Source organism: Aquarana catesbeiana, linkage group LG04 (assembly GCF_042186555.1).
Source record: "Aquarana catesbeiana isolate 2022-GZ linkage group LG04, ASM4218655v1, whole genome shotgun sequence".
NCBI lineage: Eukaryota > Metazoa > Chordata > Amphibia > Anura > Ranidae > Aquarana > Aquarana catesbeiana.
Window position 1 is genome coordinate 564,912,088 of NC_133327.1, and position 19,003 is coordinate 564,931,090.

Here is a 19,003-nt window from a genome sequence, read left to right on the forward strand (position 1 = left end):
TTTTAAACTACATTAGGCATCAATATTTTCACCTATATCTATGCTCTTACCTTACTGGAATGGGGTCCTGGCAGCAGCAGTTTAAGGGCCTGCCTCTTCAACTCTACTAAACGTGCGTTGCAATTCTCACACCATACACCTCTGTCAGACCCGGGAGATGATCCTCCACCGCTACCAGAGCCAGGAGATCCTGTGCCAAATCCAGGAGATCCACCTAGTGATCCAGGAGAGCTGTTTCCAATTCCAGGGGATGCAGGTCCAGGTGACCCTGAGAAGGAGCCAGGGGAGGAGGTTCCAGAGCCAGGAGAAGGAGTACCAGATGAACCCGGTATGGATCCTGCACCTTCAGGAGTAGGCCTACTACCAGCTCGAGACTCCTCATAGGCTTTTCTATACCAGCTCTCTGGAGAGAAGGGTGCAGATGATTTTGTGGGGGAGCATACTTCGTTGACCTATAAATAATACAAAATAAAGTGTATTAGAACTGTTCCATAACTTTCTTATGTGACTGCTTGCTTGTAGATTGAATGTTCTCTTCTGTACATAATTTATCATAGACAGTATACTGCAAGATGAAGAAACATTGGGCTTGGTTTACTAAAACTGGAGAATGAAAATTTGGTGCAGCTCAGGTTTTTTGTCAAAGCTTAAATGAACAAGCTGAAGTTAGAAGCTGATTGGCTACCATGCGCAGCTGCACCAGATTTTGCACGTTCAAGTTTTAGTAAATCAACCCCACTGGGTCTGTATGATTTGCTAGGGTAACAATAGCGGACCTTGCACCACAAAGTTACTCATATCCCCACTCTGCTGACTTAAATATAAAAAAAAAAAAAAATACACATTAGGAAATAAGTAAAAAATATGTTTACCTTGCACACCCACTACACCTAGGCAAGGGTGACTTTACAAGCCTTCCAACAAGATCTGGGAAATCTTAGGATCCCAATTCTTGTACTATGATGCTTATGTTAGATTTAGGATCCCAAGTTTTCCCAGGATCCCACTGGAAGGCCCATAATGCCACCCTTGCCCATTAACTGCAGGTATGGGCTGAGGTACATAGTAAGTATATTTTTCTCTTAATGTGACATTATTATTTGATTTCATGTTTTTACATGAATCACACACAGAATCGTGGGGACAAGCCAACCTTATGGATAGGCATAGCTTGCATTTGACGGTCTACTTTAAAGGGTAACTCCATTTTTGTGGGGAAAAAAAATTAGCAAATAAAAAAAAAAATAGAGAGTATACAATTGCGACGCAAGTCATAATGTAATTGAATGTTATTAAAAATTACCTTTCCCTTTTCAATCTGCAGCTCTGTCATTTTCTGTGAATTGCAATATGGCTACCTGGAGGTGTTCTGTACACAGAATGAGTACAGAACGCCCCCCAGATATGTCATTTCCTACTTGTGTGATTGGCTTACTGATTTTCCCAGACGTCTACACTAAGGGCCCTTTCACACGGGCTGTCTGATCAGGTCTGCCTGTCATTTTTTCAGATCGGACACTCCGTTCACCCCTATGGAGCGGCTTATGTCAGCGGTGACATATCCGCTGACATCCGCCGCTATCCGATCTGATCCTGTCCGCCAAATCCAGACGGATGGTGACCCTATTTTCCATCCGTCCGGCGGATCGGATATGATCAGGTGAAAACGGACAGGCAGTCCATTTTCACCCGATTTCCCCATGGGGAGAGCGGGACCGGGGCTGTCTTCTCTCTGCGCAGTGAGCAGAGACAGACCTGTCATCCGTCTGCTCAGTGGGAATCAGCAGATCGATCCCCAGCTGAGCAAGCGGAGGTGCCTGTGTGAAAGGGGCCTAAGATACAAGTCAGATTTTGAGCATCCCCTGCAACAAAAATTTAATTTTAGGTGAGATATGCTCAAAGGGAAATCACATCTAAAGGGATGCAGACCCTGCAGCTTGCCTCATCAGTGTCCTGCAGGTGCAGCGGCTGACTAATTATTATAAAACCCCATACAGATTCACTGTCCACAAACCGCTATTCTTTCAGAATAACAAAAGGTAGGAATCTGCAACAAAGTTTGTTAAAATCCTTGCAATGTACATAGAGCACCCATGGAATGTTTTTTTTTTTCTCAGCAAAAGTGGAGTTACTCTTTAATGACTAGATTATTTATTAAAATAGAAAAAAACAGGAAAACAGCAGAATTGTTGTTTAATATTTACACAAAATGAAAAGGAAAACCTGACTGGCTGCTATTGGCATTTCCGCTTTTTCCTCTGTTCCAGTTTTAATGAATTCACTCCAAAAAGTGTCATTATATTTTACATTATTTTACATATTTATATTTAAATGCATAATTCATTTATGGTTGAACACACACCTACCTAATCTCTATACAACAATTTCATCAGAGCTGCTTTTTCTAAGCATTATACTTGCACATCATAATTACCCTGTGCCTGCATCTGAATGTAATAGCTGTCACATACTTACATCTCAGTATCTTTTCAAAGTTATCTTATGTCACAACTCCATCATTTTAGATATTCATAACAAATACCACATTACTAATAAAATAGTACTACATCTCCATCATTTATGTAATATATATAATTACACAAACTCTCTGTTTCCAATAACTAAAAACAGCTGTAAGTCGGTCCCTGCCATTACAAGAACAAAAAAATGAGACTGCGTTGATACATTTTTTCTTCAACCAATGAAATGTTTGTCTCTATGATAAAAAGACTAATGCAAATGTTTGTTTCTGATTAAAGTGGTTCTAAACGTTTACCTATACCTAATGAACTGACTAGTCTCAGGTGATTAAACATTTCCTCCTACATAAGTTGTACCTGTGTAACTACAGCCATCTTTTCCCTACATCCACTCAAAGTGCAGAATATACACAGGATCGCTCAGCTCTGAAAAGCAGGGGGTAGAGAAATGAAGTTACATAAATGAGGAGAGCTCCTAAAGCTGATTCAAGGGACCCCCCCCCCCCCCCCATTACACAGCACACAGATACAGAGTTGAGGCTGTCAATCACAAGTTGTGCCCACCCCTGGCACCAATTTTCTCCTGGTGTCAGGAAAACTCATCAGAAGTGACTCATGCTTACAGCAGGGGAAGGAGGCAGTAGACAGAAATTACACTTAGAGGGATATTTACTAAAACTGGAGCACTCAGAATCTGGTGCAGCTGTGCATGGTAGCAAATCAGCTTTTATTTCAGCTTCTTCAATTAAAGTGTTTGTAAGCCTAAAAAAAAAAAAAATAAAAATGGATCCTGTTCCTTTAAAGCATGAACAACAGCACAGTGGTTGTGCTGTGTCATTTGGCCCCCTTCTATCACCTGAAATACCTGGCTGATCCTGCCTGGTTCTGCCCTCCCTAGGGCTGCAACTAACGATTATTTTCATAATCGATTAATCGGCCGATTATTTTTTCGATTAATCGATTAATCGGATAAAATCATAAAAAAAATCGTAATGTGCCATTTTTTTCTATTCCTCCCGGGGACACCAATGACGGGGCGCTATTCCTCCCGGGGACACCAATGACGGGGCGCTATTCCTCCCGGGGACACCAATGACGGGGTGCTATTCCTCCCGGGGTCACCAATGACGGGGTGCTATTCCTCCCGGGGTCACCAATGACGGGGCGCTATTCCTCCCGGGGACACCAATGACGGGGTGCTATTCCTCCCGGGGTCACCAATGACGGGGTGCTATTCCTCCCGGGGTCACCAATGACGGGGCGCTATTCCTCCCGGGGTCACCAATGACGGGGCGCTATTCCTCCCGGGGTCACCAATGACGGGGCGCTATTCCTCCCGGGGTCACCAATGACGGGGCGCTATTCCTCCCGGGGTCACCAATGACAGGGCGCTATTCCTCCCGGGGACACCAATGACGGGGCGCTATTCCTCCCGGGGTCACCAATGACGGGGCGCTATTCCTCCCGGGGTCACCAATGACGGGGCACTATTCCTCCCAGGAACACCAATGATGGGGCACTATCCCCCCACCCCTCCCAGGAACACCAATGGGGCACTACCCCCCCCCTCCCAGGAACACCAATGGGGCACTATGTCTATTCTCCTCCCACCCAGGAAAACCAATGATGGGGAACTACTACTCCAGGCACCCCCCCCCCTCCCAGGAACACCAATGGGGCACTATTCCCCCCCCTCCCAGGAACACCAATGGGGCACTATTCCCCCCCCCAGGAACACCAATGGGGCACTATTCCCCCCCCTCCCAGGAACACCAATGGGGCACTATTCCCCCCCTTCCCAGGAACACCAATGGGGCACTATGTCTATTCCCCTCCCTCCCAGGAACACCAATGATGGGGCATTCCCCCCCCCTCCCTCCCCAGTAATACTGTTAGGATGGTGCCTGGTCATAAAAATGTGCTGTTTTTACTGTGTTATTAGCTGCTACCTTTCACTATGAATGTGCAGCTCGGCTCTCCTCGCTTCTTGCCCTCGCCTCTCTGTTCCCTCGAGGCAGCGGGCAGGGCTGAGATCAGTGGGGATGACGTCTGCAAAGAGGAGGAGGGGGAGAGGTGCGCCGCGGACGTGCCTGGTCACAAACGGCGGCGCCGAGGACACAGGAGGGAGGATTTTTTCTCTGTTCCCTCGAGGCAGTGGGCGGGGCTGAGAAGATCAGGGGGGGGTGACGTCAGCAAGGAGGAGGAGAGGCGCGCCGTGGACGTGCGGCGGCGCAGACGTGCCTGGTCACAAATGGCGGCGCCGAGGACACAGGGAGGGAGGATTTAAAACGGACGGACAGACAGAAGGAAGGTGCGGACCAACTAATCGATAATGAAAATCGTTGACAACGATTTTCATTATCGATTATTATCGATAATATCGATTAATCGTTTCAGCCCTAGCCCTCCCCCCTGTAAACTGACCACGGTTTATCATCGCTGCTGAGCCCTGACACCGTGGTCAGTTTACGTGCCTCCGTCATCCGCAGCTCTCCTTTGTTCTTTCCCCCTTCCCCTCCCTGCCTGTCATCTCAGTCCGCTCCCCCAGCCCTCCCCTCAGTGTTCCTTCTACCATCCCCTCTGTTATAGTAAATGATATGCCCCAGTGTATGTTTTTTTTTTAAATAAGCCGTTATATACCTTATATTATACTTGGTGCATTTTCGGGTGTGTGAAACTGCACAATGCCAAAGCACCATGTGGCCGCATTTATAAGGGTTCCTGTGGGAAAAAGCAGGTACAAAGGCACATCAAATTAATAGTCTGCTGTGCCTGTGCAAGCATGAGCCACACCACTGGCATGGATGTGAACCTAGACTAAGGCAGGCCATAAATGGCTCGAATCTCGGCCGGGTTAGCTGGAACCAGCCTAGATCAATCAATCAACTTGGGTACAACCAGCCCGACGGATTCACTTGCGATAGCCGCTAGTGATAATCACTGTCTTCTCCCAGCTGGCAAATCCCCCCCCCCACTGGGAGAAGACAAAGGCCAAGCAGGAGGGATTCCTGTATCAGCACTCTCTGTGTTGATGGGGGAATCAAGCGAATTTCTTTCTTGCAACCTGTGGTTGCAGGAAAGGCATTTGCTCTGTGTATGGCCTGCCTAACTGGGATAATTGAAACAGGGCACATAGAAAACAATTGTTTTCCAATGTGTGCTAGTGCCCCTGCGATGAAAGGAATTAATCAAGCTCAGAAACACGCCAGTCACTGCACACTGTCTTACGGGTCTTACAAAAATGGAAAACATTATGTACCCCTTTAATTAAGCTAAAGAGATGTGCTGACATCATTATGTTATCCTTGGGAGGCAGATACCAGTATGACAGAGATATGGTTGGCAATGGAGATTTTAACTGGGAATCTAAAAACAAGATGCACCTAGTATGCACGCATTGGGGTTGATTTACTAAAACTGGAGAATGCAAAATCTGGCGCAGCTGTGCATGGTAACCAATCAGCTTTTAACTTAAGCTTGTTCAATTAAAGTGTTACTAAACCCACAACAGTAAAATCAGTCTGTATATGCATTAAAGCATGCTTGTTATACTGTGGAATCTAAGGGGTCAATCCTCTGCATTGTGTAAAAAAAGCTGTTTGATCCTGTATGCACAGATCCTCCCCTTCTTGCACTGTCTCTAAAACATTTCTGGATAAGACAGAGTTACTGGAGTCAGGCTGCACATGCTCAGTTTGGTGTGCATTGCTAGAGAGTTTTTATTTTTCTTGGGAGAGTGTATGTGATTAGCATAGGGCCAATCAGCACTGTCCAAACAGAGGTTCAGGGGCCCTACATCCTGAATGGTCAGCCAGTGCAGTATGAAAACTCCTCCTACAAAGTTTACCCAGACACTGATAGAAGTCACAAGACCGCTATATACTGCTGATGAGAAAAGGTATTTTGCCGTTTATATTTACTAAAATGATTGCATTTTCATGCTCTGTGTAATATAGGAGACCAGATATAGTGAATGCAGGCTCCTGGGTTTAGTAACACTTCAAGCTTTGACAAAAAAAAAAAATGCAAGCTGATTGGTCTCTAAGCAGAGCTGCACCCGATTTTGCACTCTCCAATTTTGGTAAATCAACCCCATTGTCCGCTGTCTTGTGAAGTCTCCTCAGCCTATTGACATTATACTGTTGGGACATGAAAGGCAGCTAGTTTTGTAAAGATTATGATTTGCAAACTCTTGCGCAAAATGCAATTTCTAAGGAAAATCCACAAACGATGCCATCATTGCCAGGCCTCTTTCCGTGACCTCAGGCTGTAACAATATTCAGCTTCAAACAAACTGCTAGCAATGAGCACTGTGTCCTTTCATTTGATCTCCAAGCTACGAACAGCAGCAAATGGCTTCTACTGGTTTACAAACAAAATCAGCTTTGCAAACAGACCTGAATGCACGGAGGAAACCACTAGAGTTTAAGTGAGCTAGTAATAGTAAATTACCTGTGCATGATTAAAGCTTCACTTCTAGAGCTCTGACACAAGAGTGTCTCATGAAAGAGTGCCTAAAAATCCACAGTGTCTGAAGTCCTAATGGCACATCAATCCTGTTAAGTCGGCAGTGACAGACACTGAAGCAATAGGCAACCCTGTAATGCTGTATAATTTTAGACAACCTATTGTAAGCCATGGCACAGTTCACCACCTAACATGACCCAAACATTAAAGCTAGCCTTGTTGATAATGCAAGATCTGTTTGTCTAAGGAGAACCTACCCTCTAAATCGTATGTCAAACACAAGGTTTGCAGGCCAAACCTGGCCCTCCGGGCCATTTCATGTGGCCCTCACACCTCTCCTGCAGCTGCGGCAATCCCACAATTTCTGCTCCCACCTTGACTTAGCAGTCAGCAGCAGAGAGGACAGAACTCCTCTGCCAGATCCTGTGCTTCTCTGTGCAGCCACAGAGAGGCTTGTTTCTGGCCCCCTTCCCTATCTCAACAGTCAGCAGCAGAGAAGACAGAACTCCTTCTACAGATTCTGCGTCTCTCTGTGCAGCTGCAGCACCCCCTCATCACTGCCTCCCCTGGTCTCAGCATTCCAGGACTCCAGCCTTCCTCTGGTCCTACTCCAGACCCTACACTTTCTGCTTCCCAGCTCCGTCCCCAGTTTCTTCCCCGCAGCAGCACAAGGTAAGGGGGGTGCACTGTGATGTAAGGGAGAGGGAGGGGAACTCGTGACTTATGATTGTGGGGCTCTTGACATCTGATGTAAGGGGGGTAGGGTGCTCTGGTCTTACAGATACAACCGGCCCTTTGAGGGAAACCATAATGCTCATTGTTGATGCATCCCACAATGAAATTGAGTTTGACACCCCCTAAATAAAGAACATCCCATGAGAAAGAAAGCCCCACTCATACGTCCCAATTAATGGTTCTCCAGCTGGTTTAATTAACTGCTGCCAGGTGCTGGTCCGCAAGAGAGCACATCCAGATCGACAATGAATCCATATAAGTGATGCTGGTCTGTACACTGTTAAAGTGGATGTAAACCCAATGTCATCCTTTCTAAACTACTGCCATAGGGGTTATCTATAAGGATATACCTGCCTCCTGCATGTATCTTTACCTGTCAAATGTCTCCCCTCTGTCTGTTATGAGACCCGAAAAACTGCATATTCTGTGGGTGGGTCTGTTGTCTGGAGCTCGGTGGGTGGAGTCGTGATGTCAGTAGACTCCCCGCCCACCTCTACACTCCCCTTGTCAATATGCATTTTCTCCTGTATATTTCTAACTGAACTTCTGCTATGATCTCTAACATCCAGTGAAAAGACAGGAAAGTAACCACATGACTTCAGCATGCCAAATCATGGTGAGGTGTGGAACAGCCAATCCTTGCAGAGCTGCTGAAGAAAGGAGTGGGGGAGGGAATTGAAAAATAATGCCTGTGTCTTAGGCTGTCACTCACAGCAAGGGGGAGGATTTGACAAAGTTTTTATCAGTTTGTCAAGATTTTTCTCACTGAACAATAAAAGAGGATTGCTCAGAGATGGATTAACTCTGTGTGGCAAGACTGGGCTCAAATGATAGCAAATCTTATACTCTACAGTATGATAAAAAAAAAAAAAAAATTCGGGTTTACATCCACTTTAATGTACACCACAGTGAAAAAAAATACCACCAAATGGCTTCAACTTGATCTTCCAACCATCAATGGCTTCAGCTTGATCTTCCACCCATAGAGAACACCAATAAGAGGGGTGTTCTCTATAGATGGAAGATCAAGCTGGAAGCCATTCGGTGGTATTTTGTCACTGTGGTGCACATTAACAGTGTCAGGACCAGGGTCACTTATATGAATCCCACGAGAAAGCCATGAATACAAAAAAATTCAAAATGGACCACTGTCAATATACCCAAACAGTGGCTGTATCTTATTGAATGCAGTCACTAATCAACCATCCATTTTCCATCGGGTTCCTATGATTTTCAAATCTAGGATGTCACATGGGAAGATGCCGGCAAGGTCACCCACTGCTCAAACAGCCTGGATTGTGTGTATACTTGTCAAGCCAACTGTTTGGGCAGCTTGACTCACTTCCACAATCAATGGAAAGTGTTACCCCTCCACCATGTATCCCAGGCTCTGCTGCACACCTGCAGGACCAGGATGACCATGGTGGGTGTCACTGGGTGGAATGGAGGGAGATCAGTAAACATCTGCTTGTAGATTGGATGTCTGGGGAAAGAGCATTTGGTAAATTCCAGGTTCAGAGCTGTCATTTCCCAGTCTGTGCTTGATTAGTGGAGTATAGGGGAGACATCAGAGCTCCAATAGACCACCAAAGTTTTACTAAAGAGAACCTGCCACTCTGTATATGCTAATACATAGGGTACTTGTCAGCCTCTTATGTAATAGCAATAAAGTAGTTCAGTTCAGTAAAAAAAAAGTTTGACAAATTAAAGTAACACATAATCACTAAATAAAATACCTAAAAAAAATATTAAAGCCCCCCACCAACACATACTGTACATACAAATATGAATGTAAAAATGTGCACCTACTTACAACAATGACTGTGCTACACATAATAGGTATCCCCACTCATGCCAGAGTAAAAACAATAATTCTATGGCCATCATACACAGTTATCGCCAAACCCAAGACTTTTAAAGATTTTAAATCATCACCTATGAACAACTGTGGTTACCGAAGTTTGTTACCATTTCATGGAAGCTCACAATTTTAAGGCTTGACATGTTTGGTATCTATTTACTCGACGTAACCTCATCTTTTATATTTTAGCAAGCAGTTCTGTAATATATTGTGTTTGAGTGCACTAAAATTAACTTTAATTTTTATGGAGGTTTTTTTCTGGAAATATGGGTTTGATAAGCCATTGCGCTGATATCATGTGATTTATATTCATCATTTTTGTGTTTTCGCTGAACATGTTTTATTTGTTTCAGCCAGTCATCTCTAAGTGTGAATCCTGAAGAGGCAAACTTTGCAAAAGGCATTGATTATATACGCTTGTTGCATACTGATTGTTTGATATAACCGGAAACTTTCATATGTTTTTAAGAGATGGCGCTTCTTTTTAATTTAATGAAATAAACATATGTATTTATAATAAGATTTTTCTTAATTTGTTCCCATTGTCAGGCACATGTAAAGTCCCCCTTCTTGTTTAGAGTGGGATCTCTGCCTCCCTTTTTTAAGGCGCAGCTTTCCCCTCTATTTCTCCTCCTTTGTATAAAATCTTCAGACCTAAAATGTTAATTTTAACACATGCAGAAGTTTTTTCAAAAACAGCTCTGACAGCTAAAGGGTCAACCCTTGCAGTGTGAGGGAGCCCACGGTTCAGCTTTAACACCAAGTCTGCAACACTTGCAATTTGGACATCATCTATCTCTTGCCTTTTATTTGGATCTATATTGGGCCACTCCCCTCCCCCTCCTCTTTTCCTCCTCTCCCCCCTTTTCTTTCCCTTCCCTTCCTTTCCCACTTTTTCCCTCCCCCCTTTTCTTTTCCCACCTCCCACCCCTAACCCTCCCCCCACCCTTTTCCCCTCTCTTTAATCCCTTCTTCCATTTCCCTTTTGCCCTCTATATGCCAATACACTTATATATGTATATGTATATTTTATTTAGTTACTGCGGAAGATAAATTCATCCACTTGCATACATCCCCCATATCCGCCATGGGGGAACGTTTGTGGTGCCTTGGCTGAGGCCTTGTGTATTGGCCTATGGGTAAGAGGTAGTACACCCATTTCTTCCCCATTTACCAATTGTTTTCATAATTAAGCATTTGTTCATTGTACCTTTGACCCTATGTATAACTGAATTCATTCTAGATATTATCCTCCTGATGAAGCAGTAGCATTCCGCGAAACATGTAGAGGACCATATGCCCCATGAGAAGCTACTATACCTTCTGTCTCCATTTTTGGAGCACATTAGGTATCAGTAATACACTTGACAACCTTGTATTTTTATATTGTCTTGTTATGAACATTGAACACGATGTTCTCATTTATGTCTGGATATCCTGATTTTTATCCTTGTGTATAAATAAAATTAACATTTTTACTCAAATATGTATTTTGTCCGATTGGTACCAAGATAGTCCATTCTCTTGCTTCTTGGAGACTAGTTTTGGGAACTGTCTCCACTCCCAATTTCTTGCCTTTATAAGATGTACAGGTATATATGCTATACATATAAAACATTCATCACTACTAGCTTGCTCTCATTATTCTGGAGCTTGGCACAGACCTCCTTCCTAAATCATTTGACATCCTTCAATCTCTCCAATAAAAAAAAAGAAAGCACGCCACCAAGCTTTCAATACCCAATACGCAATTGCCTCTCCTGCTTGGCTCCTGCTCTGTTCTTGCAGAACACTGCCAGCTAGGCTGTTTATATATCTGTCTATACAAAGAACATACAGTATAGAGAACACGCCACATACACCACTACGCCCGCTCTGTCATCCAGTTGAGCAAAGCATAAAAAATAGCTATTCCTCTGTTATTATTACACCAATAAATCACATTACAGGTAATTTATTAGGACTTGGCTGATAAACGTACTTGTCGAAGATATATCTAATCTGATTTTGTAAAAGTCTATAGCAAAGCCGAGCCTAACAATACTCTGTAATACGATGCTTGAGGTTTCTGTGAACGTTATTGGGCATCGATGTATCAATGATTATTCAGATGGTCTACATGTAATTCAATGCGACATGTACTGTAGTTATAATGACATCAGACCAAGAATGGGAATGTTGCTCGGCAACTGCTACCATGGCAAACAAAAGTTAGTTTTAGTTTTTTTTGTTTTTCGTTTTTTTTTCCCCTATTTATAGATGTTTTCTTATTTTATTTATTTATATATTATAGGTACTTATTTATTCATATATTACAGGTACTTATATAGTGCTGTCAATTTACAGGGCGCTTTACATACATATATACATGTATAAATACATTCACATCCTTTTCTTGTTACTATTTCCATTTTATATGCCTGTGTGCAATATTGATAATAAAACTGTGACTGTACGCAATTCTGTTTATTAAAAGATAAAAAGTTAAAACAATATGGGGCTTTGTTTGGATCTATGGACATGCTTACTGTACAAAACCAACCTGGAGCTTTCATTGTTATTAAAAAAAGGAACAAAAACGATACAAAAACTTGAAATCGCTGCAATGTATTAATACATTCTCAATTGCATTATTATTTTGTGGAAAAAAAGTGAAGAATGTGATTATCACCCTTTTATATGGTTACTTTATAAATAAAAGACTATGCAAGCAATACCTTACACTGCAGCATCATTCCCAGCCCTCTTTCTCTACAGACATGAACAGCCAACATATATCTCACTCTGTTCCACATCTACAGTCACTTGTATGTAGAGATCGTGGAGAAATGATACCTTTAATAAGGTATCTATAGCCTGCTCTGTGGCAAAGCAAAGTATTATGTTTTGTGCAGACCCCATGTTCAAACTACATCAGACATTACATGATCGCCTAATGACTTTCTAATGCAACTCATTTAGCTTTCAGTGCATGTAGCAATTCATCTAGATCTGAGATCCTGCAGGAAAAACAGAGCTCCTCCTCAATGCAGATCATTTTCCTCAGATATTAAACTGTGGTAATGTTGCTCCATAAACTGTAGCTGAATTCCCTTCAGCAGAAGAGGAGCCTGCTATATGATGCCTGCTGGTGTGTTACTTTGATAGGATGGCACTGGGGAATGTGTACCCGGCTGGCTTTCTCCTCCTGAATCTCCCAGACTCGATTCGTCACGTTAGAGGATGGAGTTTACCAGGGATATTCAGGCTGTCCATCAAGGCTGATCTTCTATTCCCCACATAGAAATTTTAGGAAGCTATCACCCTAATCGAATGACCAATTGTCATATGGTGCACTTATTACTTCATGCAGGCTTTGTTTGGGTACAAAATGAATAATAGGTAAATGAAAACAGCTGCCTACAGAAAAAAAGACCTTCAAGCATAATAAATAGCTCTTTGTCTTTCCTCGAGATGGGAAACGTGCATTTCTTATTTTTCCTAGACAGTTATTAGATGGAAGAATGCCCAGGAGACTCTCGGGAAGACATGGATTGATCATGGACTGACCACCCAAGTTCAGAGACATTGATCGATCAAGGACTGAACATCCAAGTTCAGAAGTCAGGGATAAATCATGGACTGAGCATCCAGGTTCAGACGACATGGATTGTTCATGGACTGACCACCCAAGTTCAGAAGACAAGGATCGATCATGGACTGAACATCCAAGTTCAGAAGACATGGATCAATCATGGACTCACCACTCAAGTTCAGAAGTCATGGATCGATTGTGGACTGACCACCCGAGTTCAGAAGACATGGATCGTTCATGGATTAAACATCCAAATTCAGAAGACATGGTTTGAGCATGGACTGACCAACCAAGTTCAGAAGACATGGATGGATTGTGGATTTACCACCCAGGTTCAGAAGACATGGATCGATCATGGACTGAACATCCAGGTTCAGAAGACAGGGATCAATCATGGACTGAACACCCAAGTTCAGAAGACAAGGCTCAATCATGGACTGACCATCCAAGTTCAGAAGACATGGATCAATCATAGACTGAACATCCAAGTTCAGAAGACAAGGATCAATCATGGACTGACCACTTAAGTTCAGAAGACATGGATTAATCATAGACTGAACATCCAAGTTCAGAAGACATAGATCGATCATGGACTGACCACCGAAGTTCAGAAGACATGGATCAATCATTAACTAATCACCAAAGTTCAGAGGACATGGATTGATCATAGACTGAACATCCAAGTTCAGAAGACATGGATCGATCATAGACTGACTACCCAAGTTCAGAAGACATGGACTGATCATGGACTGAACATCCAAGTTCAAAAGACAGGGATCAATCATGGACTGACCACTCAAGTTCAGAAGACATGGATCGATCATGGAGAGACCACCCAAGGTCAGAAGACAGGAACCAATCATGGAGTGACCACCCAAGTTCAGAATTTCAGGAAAGATTCACCAAAGCATAGAGTGTGACCTTGCACTATGTCAAAATAGAGGATGACTCGAATTACGAGAGTGAAAAAAAAAGGATCTAGTGGTGTGCTGAGTATGACCTCTATATATCATTCATATTTCCTCTTGACGTGGTGATATCTCCCACTTTGTGCTGTATAGACAGAGTTATCTCCAGTGCCTGCTCCATACACTGTCACTACACAGACAGTCATTTTTATCCCGGTTATGGACAAGCACGTCTCCTGTTATACATCACATGTCACAGATGACAGCTTATGTGTACTTTAGATCTCAATAGCAATAGACCAGCAAAGTGTGTGTCACTAAAGGACGAATAGTATGGACTTTCTGGTGAACATATGGGACTTTACAAATATTTGGATGTATTTTGAACAAAGCTCGTGATATAAATTGCAGTACATATGCATAGCTGTTTTCTTTTACAGATTTGTTTTGATGTGGATAGTGCACAGTACACAGAAACACAATCAATGCACATGAAAATTCATACTAGTTACCCCAGGCAGTGAGTCCCTGCCTAGAACACTGGCATTTCTTATTACACACACACACAAAAGCTATAAAATTCAGCATCGTGATCATCTGTAGTCATGTAGATAGGAGGGATATCGAAGTGATGTCAAGGACAATGTGTAGATTCTCCTATAAACATAAAGTTTCCATCTTTACCACCTTATTACATGCCAATAAGCTGGTATCTCACCTTGAAAGGATGTCTAGGTCAGCCTTTCTTAACCAGGGTTCCATGGAAGCCCAGAGCTCCTCCAGAGATTGCCAGGGGTCCCTCCAGCTGTAGCTGGTTGACCTCTCATCTCATGGTGCTTAGATTCTGGGGTCAACACCACTTGGCAGAGCCAGTTACATGAGCTGTCTCAAAGGGTGGCATTCTGACCACCACCACTGTAAGGAGGGCATTGTCCCACTACCAGTGTATGGGGACATTCTTCCCACTAGCTACCAATATAAGGGTGGCATTCTTCCCACTTGCCACAAATATAAGGGAGGTACTCTTCCCACTGATCACCACTCACCACTAAGGGGGTCATTCTTCCTGCAGACCATTTCTTTAAGAGGGGCATTCTTCCCACTGACCACTATAAAGAAGGAGGTAATTCTTCCCTCTGACCACTATAAGGAGGTAATTCCTTCTACTGACCACCACAGTGGTGGGGGGGGGGTTTCTCACTGACCAAGGGGGACATTCTTCCTAGTGTTCAACCATGTGAGGAAGACATTCTCGCTGCTGAACATCACTGTAAAGGGGAAGGGGGGCATTCTTCCTAGTCAACATCACTGTAAAGGGGGCAATCTTCTGCTGACTACCAATGTAGGGGGGACATTCTTCCTACTGACCACCTGTGTAAGGGGGACTTTCTTCCTAGTGACCACCACTGAAAGATGGACATTCTTCTATTGTTCCTACTGACCCCCAATGTAAGGGAGGCATTCTTCCTAGTGACCACCACTGTAAGGGGGACATTCTTCCTAATGACCACCACTGTAAGGGGTACATTCTTCCTAGTGACCACCACTTTAAGGGGGACATTCTTCCTAGTAACCACCTAAGTAAGGGGGACATTTTTTGCTGGTGACCACCACTGTAAGGGGACATTCTTCCTACTGACCACCTATTTAAGGGGGGCATTCTTCCCATTGATCACCAATGTAAGGAGGACATTCTCAATAATCACCAATGTAAGGGGCTCATTCTTCCTGGTGATCAGCAATGTAAGGGGGACATTCTTCCCACTGACCTCCATTGTTGGGGGGATATTCTTCCCACTAATCACCAATGTAAGAGGGACATTCTTCCCACTGATCACCAATGTAAGGGGGATATTCTTCTAACTGATCACCAATGTAAGGGGGGCATTCTTCCCAATAATCACCAATGTAAGGGGCTCATTCTTCCTGGTGATCAGCAATGTAAGGGGGACATTCTTCCCACTGACCTCCATTGTTGGGGGGGATATTCTTCCCACTGATCACCAATGTAAGGGGGACATTCTTCCCACTGACCTCCATTGTTGGGGGGGATATTCTTCCCACTGATCAGCAATGTAAGGGGGACATTCTTCCCACTGATCACCAATGTAAGAGGGACATTCTTCCCACTGATCACCAATGTAAGTAGGACATTCTCAATAATCACCAATGTAAGGGGGACATTCTTCCTGATGATCAGCAATGTAAGGGGGACATTCTTCCTGATGATCAGCAATGTAAGGGGGACATTCTTCTCACTGACCTCCATTGTTGGGGGGACATTCTTCTAACTGATCACCAATGTAAGGGGAACATTCTTCTAACTGATCACCAATGTAAGGGGGACATTCTTCCCACTGATCACCAATGTAAGGGGGACATTCTTCCCACTGATCACCAATGTAAGGGGAACATTCTTCCCACTGATCACCAATGTAAGGGGGACATTCTTCTAACTGATCACCAATGTAAGGGGAACATTCTTCTAACTGATCACCAATGTAAGGGGGACATTCTTCCCACTGATCATCAATGTAAGGGGGGTATATGTCCAGTGACGATGAATGAAGTGGTCTTTGTAGGGGTCCCTGTTGGGTACATAGGTAGGGAAAGGCTGCTCCAGGTGCTGGGATCCTCTGAACTCCTATCAGGCACTCATCCCCTGGCTCTGATGAGGGTTGTGATGTGACTTACCCCATATTTTCTGCTCCTGGAGGTGACAGCGATCCTGTCCTTACTGCCTGTCACTGAGCTCATGGTGATACATCCAGATGTGCGGAGAGGTAGGGATCAGCCTGGCAAGGACTAGAGCTGGTCTCCGATGATCGATCCCTCCTGTGGTCGGCAGATGATTGCAGTGTATAGGAGAACACAAAGCGCACACTTCCAGCGGGCACACATCAATGCTTCATTCACAGGCAGCAGCCTGGTGTGTGTGCGGAGTGTGGGGAGTTGGAGAGAAGCCTGTGCTGGGCTCGGTGTCAGGGAGGAGCCTGGCTGTCCCCTCTATACAGTCACCTAGATGTGTCCGCACAGCCCAGCCGCTCTCCTCTCTGGTGTCGGCAGTGACTTGCTGGGGAAGCTTTCCATCCCCCTCCTCCAGTGTCTGGGCTGGGATGTGCCTTCTCTCTCTCAGGCGGTGTACAGCACACCTTGACTGACACTTACTGGCGGCCGACTATTTCCTCCTCATGTCTGCTCATTGCCCCATTCTTTCCCGCCTTGTTATGTACATCTGAGAGAGCCGCTCATAAAAGAGAAATATTCATGTCTGCTGGAATTGCCGGCTGTTTGATGCATGTTTTATAGGAGGCTGGGTCCTGTATATGAGCTCCGGAGAGAGGCTTGTAATGCACACACTCATTGCCTCATGGAGGAAAGCCATTTACTTCCATATTAAACATGGCTTTGTAGGAGAGACCTCCACCTTTTTACCTTTGTCATCAGTGGAGACCAACAGGTTCATTTCTACTAAAACAGTGGGACTAAGTGTTCTATGCCAGCAATTTCCAACCTTTATCGGGCGGAGAATCCCATGACACCACATTCTGAATGTAAAACGCATAAATGTTACCTGTTAGTGAGCCTGGGGAGACACACTCAACCGATTTGATGAAGTTAAATTCACATCAGAGTCCCACCATAACATCAGAGGTCCAACTATCACATCAGAACCCCCGTCACATCAGAGTCCCACCATCACATCAGAGCCCCCTTCACCTCAGAGGTCCAACCATCACATCAGAGCCCCCTTCACCTCAGAGGTCCAACCATCACATCAGAGCCCCCTTCACCTCAGAGGTCCAACCATCACATCAGAGCCCCCTTCACCTCAGAGGTCCAACCATCACATCGGAGCCCCCTTCACCTCAGAGGTCCAACCATCACATCAGAGCCCCCTTCACCTCAGAGGTCCAACCATCACACAGTACCCCCTCACATTAGAATCCCATCTTCACATCAGAGCCCCCTTTACATTAGAGGTCCAGCATCACACTACAGCCCCCTTCACACCAGAGGTCCAACCATCACACCAGGGGTCCAACCATCACATCAGAATCCCACCATCACATCAGAAGTCCACCATCAAATCAAAGTTTCACCATAACATCAGAGGTCCAACCATCAAATCAAAGTTTCGCCATCACATCAGAGGTGCAACCATAACATTAGAGTCCCACCATCACATCAGAGGTCCAACCATCACATCAGAGTCCCACCATTACATCAGAGCCCCAGTTACATCAAAGTCCCACCATCACATCAGAGGTCCATCCATCACATCAGAGGCCCTGTCACATCAGAGGTACAACCATCACATTAGAGCCCCCACTTCACTTCTAAGTCCCCTTCACATCAGAGTCCCACCATTACACCAGAGCCCCCCTTCACATCAGAGGTCCAACCATCACATCTGAGTCCCAATACCATATCAGAGGTCCCACCATCACATCAGAGCTCCACCATCACATCAGATGCCAAACCATAACATCAGAGTTCCACCATCACATCAGAGTTCCAACCATAACATCACAGGTCCAACCATCACCTCAGAGTCCCATCATCACATCAGGCGTCCAACCATCACATCAGATTTCCACCATCATACCAGAGCCCCTGACACACCATATTACATTGAATGTCACAGAAAAATATAGTGGCTACAGGTCAAAAAGGAAAACAAATCTTTAACCACTTGTGGCAATGTATTGCCCGCTTACACCCGCTGTGATTGTAACAACTGATAAATCATGGCCAGGACCCGCTGATCGGCTTTGTCCAATCACAGCCCAGAGCCTTGTGTTGACAATCTACACAGGGCTTTCTGTACAGAGGGAACATTCTCTCTGTTTCTTCTCTCTGCAAAGGGGAGTTGAAGCAAAGAGATCTTTAGTAAAAATCAGCACACATTACGCATTGTTAGGCACACATTTAACCCCTTAATTACCCAAGATGTTAACCCCTTCCAAGCCAGCGT

General features: G+C 44.4%; 1 protein-coding gene across 1 annotated transcript in view; it reads right to left on the bottom strand.

Annotated features, from left to right (window-relative positions):
• KIF26B (kinesin family member 26B) overlaps nucleotides 1-17,306 on the bottom strand; it is a 570,886-nt gene extending 553,580 nt beyond the window's left edge. Inside the window, exons 1-2 of the mRNA XM_073628022.1 lie at nucleotides 16,720-17,306; nucleotides 51-452 (exon numbers count right to left, since the gene is read on the bottom strand). Coding sequence (XP_073484123.1) covers nucleotides 51-452; nucleotides 16,720-16,782 — 465 coding nt within the window. The 5' untranslated portion in view covers nucleotides 16,783-17,306. The remainder of the gene's footprint in view (nucleotides 1-50; nucleotides 453-16,719) is intronic.
• Between the last annotated feature and the right edge of the window lie 1,697 nt (nucleotides 17,307-19,003).